Source organism: Pavona decussata, unplaced genomic scaffold, assembly GCF_977016875.1.
Source record: "Pavona decussata unplaced genomic scaffold, jaPavDecu1.1 SCAFFOLD_76, whole genome shotgun sequence".
Classification (NCBI taxonomy): Eukaryota; Metazoa; Cnidaria; class Anthozoa; order Scleractinia; family Agariciidae; genus Pavona; species Pavona decussata.
This window is the reverse complement of record NW_028145494.1, coordinates 1,670,351-1,680,409: the sequence shown is the minus strand read 5'-3', so window position 1 is coordinate 1,680,409 and position 10,059 is coordinate 1,670,351. Positions and strand designations below refer to the sequence as shown.

General features: G+C 40.2%; 2 protein-coding genes across 3 annotated transcripts; one reads left to right on the top strand and one right to left on the bottom strand.

Annotated features, from left to right (window-relative positions):
- Positions 1-1,045: 1,045 nt before the first annotated feature.
- On the bottom strand, positions 1,046-5,460 carry LOC146476578 (uncharacterized). Its single transcript, XM_085114452.1, has 5 exons — positions 5,313-5,460; positions 5,114-5,212; positions 3,638-3,944; positions 2,762-3,133; positions 1,046-1,850 (listed from the first exon to the last, which is right to left on the bottom strand). Exons 2-5 carry the CDS (start codon positions 5,186-5,188, stop codon positions 1,567-1,569), a joined length of 1,038 nt encoding a protein of 345 aa, XP_084970578.1. The 5' UTR covers positions 5,189-5,212; positions 5,313-5,460; the 3' UTR covers positions 1,046-1,566.
- Positions 4,660-9,677, top strand: LOC146476577 (uncharacterized). Of its 2 annotated transcripts, none has more exons than XM_085114455.1 (4): positions 4,660-4,808; positions 7,245-7,366; positions 7,461-7,574; positions 8,390-9,677. In XM_085114455.1, the coding sequence occupies exons 1-4, from the start codon at positions 4,768-4,770 to the stop codon at positions 8,998-9,000; spliced, it is 888 nt and encodes a 295-aa protein (XP_084970581.1). In that variant the 5' UTR covers positions 4,660-4,767; the 3' UTR covers positions 9,001-9,677. The 2 variants fall into 2 exon arrangements, with proteins under 2 accessions (XP_084970581.1, XP_084970582.1); XM_085114456.1 differs by lacking the exon at positions 4,660-4,808 and adding an exon at positions 6,415-6,544.
- The last annotated feature ends 382 nt before the right edge of the window (positions 9,678-10,059 follow it).

Sequence of the window (10,059 nt, the reverse complement as noted above, 5' to 3'; positions counted from 1 at the left end):
CGGAAAGAGACGTCGTTATGAATGCCGAATTGGATTCGACGGCTATAATTTCATCAAGAGGATTTTCACCGTCGCGATTCGCGCAAGTTAACGCTAGTTAAGCACTGAACGAATCTGGAATGAGTCCACAGCGTCAAAAAAAGATTTTCAAACGCGTTGGCTGTCACGATTCATCCCAGAGGTGATCGGACACGGTCCACAAAGCATGGTGGGACGAGTTGTCGGTTCGCATCAGTTGAAACAAACCTTCGTGCTGTGCGGATCTCAAGGAATGTCAAATTTTAACTTCAAAAAGGCAGCAAATCGGTATATTCGGCAATTTATTCTATTACCTTGCTTACATAGACTTACTGATCTAACGTTCAAAACGTTGGTTTTACACGGCGATCCCAACTATCGATCGATCACTATCGGCTATGTATGGACCGGTCATTATTTAGAGAATGGGCTGGTGCAAAGGGTGAGTAAGCCATGTTTGGTTTTTCCTGACTCTCCCCCCTTTATGTGAGGGACAACTTTTTCTGAACCCGTCCCCCAACAACCCTCCCACCCCCTCCCCCACCCAAGAAGATAGAAGATGAAGAAAGCAGGCAACAAAAACAAAAAAAAAATGTGTCTTCTCAGTTTTCTAAATCTGTAAAGATTCTAGCGGGGCACGATTATCCCAAGACGTTTGATGAGGATATGAATGGAAAACTTATCAAGGTGGAACAAAAAGTAACAGATCTAGAAATTAAGGCGAGTCTTTCTGAAAAATTGGAAAAGACCACAGACAAAGTGTTCAAACACACCCATCAGCTGAATGCAAAGGGAAGAAAACGGTCTCAAAAAGAGAAGCAAAGGAAAGCTGAAAAGCGCAAAACTTCCAGAAATGTAGGCAACATGGAAAAGGTTTATTTCAAATGCTCTCGCCTCTCAAGTAATTGAAAACCACAATTTGAAGTTTGAAGCTCTTTCAAATTTATCACCCCTCTGAGTATGATCAGGGTAGTAAAAAGTCTCCTTAACGATATGGAATTTTCGGACCGTTAACTCTTTTTTTCAGACTGTTAGTGAAGTTCACGGACCGAACGAACTGTACGGGCCGTAATACCATTAACCCTCTGGGCCTAAATCAGGACAGTGAAATATTCTAAGTCTCCTTAATGAGATGCAATGTACGGACCGTAAGCACTTCTTTACGGACCGTTTATCATGTTCTGACCGTAACGCTTGGAATTCGGACCGTAAGCAAGATTAATTCGTACGGACCGTCAATCGTAAATGACAGTCCGTATCAGTGCGACAGTATTGGACATGAGTGAAATAATTGGGATTGTTACCCACTGATATTTGGTGATCCCTTCAAGTTGTGTCATTTCAGAATTGTTTATTCTTACATTAATTCATATAACCCCCCTTTACACTGCATAAAAATTGAGGACCCAGACCCAGGCCCCCTCTAAATGATGACCCGTCTCTAAACGTTATCAACAAACAACTGACTAAAGTACTACAGTTGATATTTTCCTTCCTCGCTCCTTCAGAACACTAGTAGCAAAAACTTTAAAAAAAATTGGGGGGTTCTCAATCATCTCCTGGAATCTTGGTTTGCACAGGTGCGACGGTGCAAGCTTCGTTGTATCTGCCACATTTCCATGAGCCGCCTTCTTTGGACTTTAAACAGATGAAGCAAAATTCCTTGCCGCATCGACAGTGCATGTGCTTGCAAGCCCGCACATGCTCAATCAGCATGCCGCAATATAGGCATGCGCGAAGAGAGGGGCAACCTACTACCCCAACAATGGCCTTGCGGGGGCAATTGCGCAGAATCCTGAGGCGCTTGTCTTCACCAGAACAATCAGAGTTTCCTAGGAAACAAAACGTGTAATGTGAACAAAAGAATTTACGTAATTACTGGCAAGTAAAAAAAAAAAATTATGTCTAGTGTTAGGTCAGGGTAATTCTTAGAAGAACTGTTGCAAGTGGCATTGACCAAGTATTGAGTTTCTCACAGCCTTAGAGTAAGTAATTTTAAGACTCAAGTAGATCACGTCTCCGGCATTTGTCTCTGGTTATTGACCTTATTTAAAATGTCCATATTATGTTTGGCTGTGTTACGTTCAAACCGAAGGGAAGTGGTCAAAACTACTATACTCGAACAGAACCCACCAAACCACAAAATAGATGGTGGTCTCTACCTGCTTCCCCCTTCCTCAAATTCAAATAATGTTGGCAGTAACAAAATGACAGTGAGATTCAAATCACACCGTTCTTGTTTTTAATGCTGACTCTTGCTAGCTAATTGTAAATATATAAGAAAGAAAGGCAAATAAACTTCAAACTTCAAAAAGCTGAACATATCTGTGTCAACTCAATGTTCACGAGATAGGTGGTGTCTTTGATAACCGCTCTCCTCCCGGACAATGGGAGTCCTCTTGGAACAACTTGTTAAGACCAGTTCAGTCCATTTATGTTATTAATATTATTATTTTTTTTATCTACTCCACATGATCAGATCACATTACAAAAGATTGCAATACGTAAGAAAGGAGTGGAGAAGGGCATTATTGTGTTTAGTCTGTTCTGGTCAGTTGTAATTCATTAGATGTTAGGTTCCCATTGGCTTACTATAGTCAAAATCATTTCAAACTATTGTTTGTCTGTTCTGAGATCTCGTTGATAAGTGGCTTGTAAAGTGTAGCCCCCAGGAAGATCAGTTAAAATGCTCTTATGTGAGCACTTCGGCACAAAAGGTATGAGGACACATGCAAAAACGTACCACACTTAGAGGTGCTTGTCCGATCAGTCCACTTATGAAGGCAGTGCCAACAAAACTCGTACGGTCGGCTTTTATTTTTGCTGCACAGTGGACAAACCACTCGGACGTCCTTTTTGCTGATTCTTTCCACCATCGAGTTGCATTTGGGACACTCTTGAATTCCCATGGATTTGATCAAATAATTCTTGGAGATTTTTTTCTCAAACTCTTCAATCTCGTCATCTGTCAAAACAGCCAGACGTCTCACGTCTATGTAATCCCATTCAACCCCACAATAAACCGGTGGCTGGTCTTGACTGATGTATGGGCACAAAAACCGCGACCGACCTGCGTCTAAGATGCTGCGGCAATATGCAGTTAGAGATTCGGGAGCTGAAAGCAAAACGTACGAGTGTGAGTTTATTAGGAATTCACCATGCCTAGTATCAGAAAGTTACAGCCCCGAATCAATTGTCATAGTGTTAAATTTAAAACCGGAGAACTTTGAAATATGGTGTCCTTTATAGCTTATCGATTATCGTTTTCTGATTTAAATGTGAAATGACCGGACCCACATGATGGCTATAAGGTACTAACATGAAAAATCAGTCATCTGGCTGCCATTACAAAGTCTCCATTTTACGAAGGTGTGAAGACAAGTAGTCAGCTACAGTAAAGTGACTGAATCAGCTAATTTGGAACGCGAATTTCAGATTTTGGCTTTACTCTAACTCCACACCATATCTCTATAAAAAAAAACCCTAGGAATAGCGATCCGGTTATAGCAGGAATTAACTGAAAGTGTCCGTTCTAGATTGGTGTCAGTCTTAACGATGTATCCGATTAAAAAGCAAAACAGAAAACAGACCAAAAAGACGCAACAAAGCAATCCCTTACTTATAGCGTGCCCGCAAGGCATCTTGGCCCTCTTGTTTTCTGGATCATCATCCCACGTGATCATATCCGGGGCATCAGATAGCTCCACCGCATCATCCAGTACTTTTTCAGGAGGAATGCTTTGTGACTCGGTTGAGCCTCCCTTGAGACGAAGGATAAGGAACACGTTTGACTCATTCTGCATGCCGTAGTCTGATAGGCGTTTGCCAATCTCCAGTTGCTTTGTGGTATAAACACCTCGCATAACGTCGACTGGTATACCGTTCTTTTTGGACAACATTGTGAAAAATTCCTTCACCGTGGCATCCTAAAAAGATAGGCCCACAATGAGGACAGTTGTTTGCTACACTGCACTGATTTTTGATGCGGTCTTCAGAGGGGAAGACATTGAATTCGTAACCGACTCCATCACAGGGCGCTTTTACATCAAATTGTTGTCAGAAGTCTATATACCCAAGCACTAGGCATTTGAATGATTTATACATTTAATTGTTACATCTAAACGAAGTCTGGAACAAAGAAAGCTGTGAGACTTGGGGAGACTTTTTAAAAAGTTCAACAAATTGAAAAGTGCTATGTACAACTTCAGCGAGTGTGAGACATTTCTCATTGCTAAAAATTCTCCAGAGCTTTTGACTTTTGACAGCGCACTAAGAATAATAGCATTGTTTTACTAGGGTACCTCGGCGGTTAATTTCAGTAATCGAAACGACGGCGCGGTGGAATATCGAGAGGATCCCTTTAGCCAATCAGCAGTGACAAAGCCACAACCCAATTTCACGTCCGCCTCTGCCACCATTACGCCACGTGAAAGCGTAGAGACACGTAACATGAAATTGAGGCTACGCGTTTAACTTCCGGGCCCACCCCTTATGTGTGGTGATCAAACTTCCCACCCCCGAGAGGGCTAAGATTATCAAATACCATACCCCTGCCGGGCAATGATAAGGGGGTCAAATGCCTTCCCCTGGGGAGGGGAGGGGGGTGGTGTTGAAGCTTCGACGGAATGAAGCAGTTACCTGAGAACTCGAATTGGCATACGACTTCAGACCGTCATAAAGTTGAAGAAAGGAAAGGTGAAGTCGTACAGCTTCCTTTCTCAAATAATCAGGCCCTGAAGATTGTGCATTATGCGCATTTGTACAGTGTTGAATTACAAAGATACAATCAGGTACGTACGTGATAGATACAGAAAAGCAGAAAACCTGAAATAAGTTCGAGCGCCAACATTTCGAAACATTTCAGACTGACATTCGAATATCTCGACGTATTTGCCCCTTTGAAAATGAAGAGATTAATTTTCAGTGTTACGAACGTTTGGGGTAACATTTCGCTATACCTAAAGGAAACGTCAGTCATCCATACAGAAATTACACCAGAACGAATCTTTGGGTGCCTATTATCAGTGTATTATAGTGCAATATTGTACAAGCCGTTCAAAACCACCTCTTATTTGATAGTGAAGCTGGAGCTTACCTTGTGAATGTTGATTGTGGTAATTCCGCCTTGTAAACCGTGAACGAACACTTGAATTTGTCCCCCAGGTGCCATCGATCCAACCTTTGATCAAAGCAGCTGGAAAGAGAAGGAACTATGTATTAGACATGTACGACATCAAAATAGTGTGCACCGAGATTCAATTCAATCCAGTTGGCGAATCACTGAGAAGCCTCACCTTTCGAAGATCACACTGAAATATGAACAAAGAACGATCTAAGTCCAACACCACCTTCACTGTTTTATTGACTACTTCAGATTACAAGGTCGTGACGTGACTAAGTTTAAAGGGAAATTTCCCAGAATCAAGTGACGTGACATCTATTTCGACATACAGTATGAAGGTGATGTGACGATTTTCTATAAAACAGCATTTCTCGAATTGATCTTACTACAGTATTAACAATTATTTGGAAAATATTGATCACAGTGTTTTAAAACAGCGTTCGATTCTTGTTATTAATTCAATACAATCGAAGATAACAAAGAGCCTTTCATAGCTTGGGGATTCCCCCGCAAAATCGAAACCGCGATTGCTTCGCAAGGTGAGCTTTTCGCACAACGGGAAAAATGAGCTTAAAGCTTCATTTTTTATTCTTTAGCCAAAAAATTCAGTTATACCTTTTTCGGAGAAGTATAAAATCGAGCGCATGTTTGATGATGTGAGGAGTATACCTGGATGACATGATGTCATTTTTCTCGGAATTTAAGAAACAAACAAATCGCGAAAACAAAGAAGGGGTTTTTCCCCAGGAAGTTTTCCTGAAACTTGGATCAAAATCAATTAATGAAATCCGGATTGTTCCTTATTTACAGTCACTTACTATCCTTTACTGATTAGTCTCGATTCTCTCGATTCTCGTGTGTCCAATATCTGCCAAACAGACCTTCCTTGACTGCCCTTTACATGTACTGTTTTCAGGGAAACTTCGAGTTAAACGAGTTCAATATCAAATTTTCTCAGAAAACTGTCCTCTCACTTTACAGATAATATTTATAAACAAGCGTTTGAATAAACAATCCACCATTTTTGAGTCACATTTGTACTTGCGCGTTTGCGTACAATTGTTTTGTGTACTGTTTTTCTCTTACCAAATATTCTGCCTTCTTTAATTCAGCCTCATATACCTAACCTAACAAAAGTTGTTTTCCTAGTTCTTAAGTTTATGAATTTTTTTCAGACAATTTAGACATGCAAATACAGACATGTGCGTTATCCGAGCGATCGATATGATTGCACATCAGCGGGAATTTCCCTTGGGGTTTTTCCCTGATAAAATTTCCTCTCTATTTACTTAAGTAGCCTCACCTTTGTTATTGCTAATATTTGAGGAAGAAAAGCGTGCACAAGCAAGATTTTGACGTTACATTTTAAGTTAAAATGAGCTTGGCAATGGATTTTATTTCCAGGTGAGAATGCATTGTTTAGTTTATAAATATACTTTTTGTTGGGTACATTTATGTAATAATGGAATCGCAAATGATCGATTTCTGGAAATGGAATCGATGCAATCAGGAAACTTGCAGAGACCTAACAAACAAACTTTGTTTTTGCTTTCTCCACGTCAATTTGGGTGCCATGTATATAAAATCTCGCTTGTCGCCGAAGTCGGAAAACTAAAATACATGTATAAAGTTGGCAACTTCAAGTTCTCAGTTGAGGTACGCATTACCAATTACCCTATCTACCGAAGGAAAACTTACAATTTCTAACCAGAAGAAGTATTACCAAATAACTTAACACCGACTGCGTCTGAGAAAATACATGCAGATCATTCATGTCAACCATGTTTCCATCGTTGATTGCTAGCCAAGCTGGTGCACGCTTACAAGGGATAAAAAGCTGGAGATTGGGGAAGTCCTTAAACCGGCTATATGCGTACACGTACGTTGTTCAGCATTTTTTGAGCAACCAAAAATATTCATCACGGTTGAATTGTTTGTTGTTCGCTTTTCATGTCCGTATCTGTTATTCATATCAGACACAGGTTCTAGATAAAACCTGGATAGAAAACTCAGCTGAACTAATAAAATAGGCGGAAAATATAATTTAAATTGGACCTACAGGGAGCGCTCAATAAAGTATTACCATATTTTTTTAATAACACAGAGCACAGGAAGAGTTAAAGCAGCTACAGTCTCTCAAACCTCATGGAATCGAAGTGAGCGTTCCCTCCGACAGGGTTCAAATACGGCAAACAGTTGTTCCAGGATCTGATGAATCTCCCGAAGGTGAATTAACAAAAGAATATTATGCTTTGTATTTTAGTAGCTTGATTCCCTTTTTTCTTCAGGGTAATTTTATTTTTAAGCTTTTCTCTAATAGAAAAGTGGACACAGCTACAGTCTCTCAAACGTTATGGAATCGAAGTGAGCGTTCCCTCCGACAGCCTTCAAATATGGGAAGCAATCACCCCAGGACCTGATGAATCTCCCGAAGGTGAATTATCAAGAGAATATAATGCTTTGTATTTCAGTAGCTTGATTCCCTGTTTTCTTCAGGGTAATTTTATTTTTAACCTTTTCTTTACTACTAAAATTGGAACAAGGGTTGGAGAGCCTGTCAGATGACGTTATTTAGTAAATAAACCCATTCAGGCGAATGCTATATCGAGGATAATGCCCAAGGCTAAAATGAACAGTTGGCAGTTATTTGGCTGCAATCATGCCATGGTCATCACTGGCTGTTCTGTCTTTTCCACAATAAAGCGCGTGCGTTTCATAAACCAATCGGATGCCGGTTATAAAATTTTATTTCCGGCTTGCTGTCAAACCAGATGATAATGTTCTCGGCTTAAAGATTGTCCTCGGAATTTCACAATTGCCCTCGAAACTAATCTTTTAATGGCCAATCGGAAAATCTATTAGTCTGGTCATTCTTTACTTAATAACAGTCCCCATATTCTCTGTTTGGTGTCGCTACAAAGCTCGTGACACCTCACCACCGACACAATTCACGGTACAGGCAGCGCATGCTCAATATAATTGCCTCTGACGAATGGCTAATGCTTGAAACGTCAGCACTCGATTCATTTTACGGTGAAGCAATAGTTTGTTCTTTCAAAAAAGATTTAAGGCCTTCATACCAAGGCGATAGAACACAATGTAAATTGAGTTCCAAATCTAAACCAAACTTTTTAAGAAACCTTTGAAGGGCGTTTCTAGGCGTTCGGTTGCTTTCCGGCAAAACTGGCAAAAACCAACAGTGATTTTCTTGTTTTTGAAAGAAACTCAACCTTTCGTTCTCTTTTTCAGACCTTCCCTCCAGCTCAGATATTACGATTCACCATGATGATCCACATCCCGTTAATTTCCGTGAGACGCCAACTCTGCAAACTCAAAACGGGAAACTAAGATGCAAAAAATCGCGCACGGTCTTCACGGACTTACAGCTGCGAGTCTTGGAGAAAACTTTCTCGGAACAGAAGTATCTGGACTCGACAAATCGCGCCAAACTGGCATATATTCTGGGGTTGAACCAAGCGCAAGTGAAAACCTGGTTCCAGAACAGGCGAATGAAATGGAAAAGGAATGTGATAGCTAAAGCTGATAAGCCCGACAGCTCGAGCACGGTCTTCACGGACTTACAGCTGCGAGTCTTGGAGAAAACTTTCTCGGAACAGAGGTATCTAGAATCGACAGATCGCACCAAACTGGCGCATATTCTGGGGTTGAAGGAATGGCAAGTGAAAACCTGGTTCCAGAACAGGCGAATGAAAGCCGCAGCTAAAGCTGATAAGCCAGACAGCTCCAGCACGGAAGAAAGCAGAGAAAATGGAACGAGTGGAGAAAAAAACGACAAAGAAACAGGGACACAAGGAAGTGAGAAGCTGGACCACGAATGCGTGACTGAACAGTTCAATTGAATAAAAGTGAAGGAAAAGCTAAAGCCGGAAGAGAAAGAAGTAGCTTCATATAATTAGCGAAAAGTCATTCTTGGGCGAAATGGACACTCGTATCTCTAAGTGACCATGTAATTTTATTTTTATTATATAAAATCCTCATAATATAACAAAAAAGATGGTTTACTCCTTTTTTTTCAAAAACTAAGGTTTCAAGTTTCAAGTTTATTCAAAAATTTAGCGAGAGCTAATCTAGGTGGGCCAGACTTACAACTGTTTAGGATAAAATCAATATTATTACAGTTATTACAATCACAGACAGAACAAATAGAATTTAGAGGTGGTAGATAAATTACGAGTAATACACACAAAAAAAGAAAAGAAGTCGAAAAACTAAATTAACAAAAAAAAAAAAAAAAAAGAAACTTAACGTGTTGCAACTAATTGGCGAGACCTATTTTCTGTACTATGATACGCGTTTCAATATAGTCATTTTCATTTACCAAAATATTGAGGAGAAGGTTTGAAATTGACTACATAAGCTTAAAGTCAGTTGTTTATTTGTAACAATCGTAAACCAGGCCGAGTTATTTCAATACAAAGTAAGACTTTATATATGCAAAAAGGTCAGAAATAAAATGTCTAAACAGAAAATTTATAAAAAGGTAGGTCCCTGGTATAAATTAAAGATATGAAAGGTATATATGGTTAGAAATTTGGCTAACAGTAACAAGTAACATACCGTTCCTCCTGGCTTTCATCGCTGCTTTCAACTACCCTCACACGCTTCCATTTCCTACTACTACGAGACGTTTTCTGCTGCAAATTTACATTTATGTTGAATGTTGCTCCAACAATTGTTCCAGGTATTAATGATCCAGATTACCACGTCGTGACGTTTTAATATTTGAAGGGAAATTGCTCAGAATCAGGTTACGTGACACCTATTTCGCGATCCAGCATGACGTAGTCTCTCTCTCGCAGCTGTCTCGTCACGCAACACTAAGGAGCGTTGCGTGATGAGACGAGACACAGAACGGCTGCGAGGGACTGACTAAAAAGCATGACGGTGATGATTTTCTT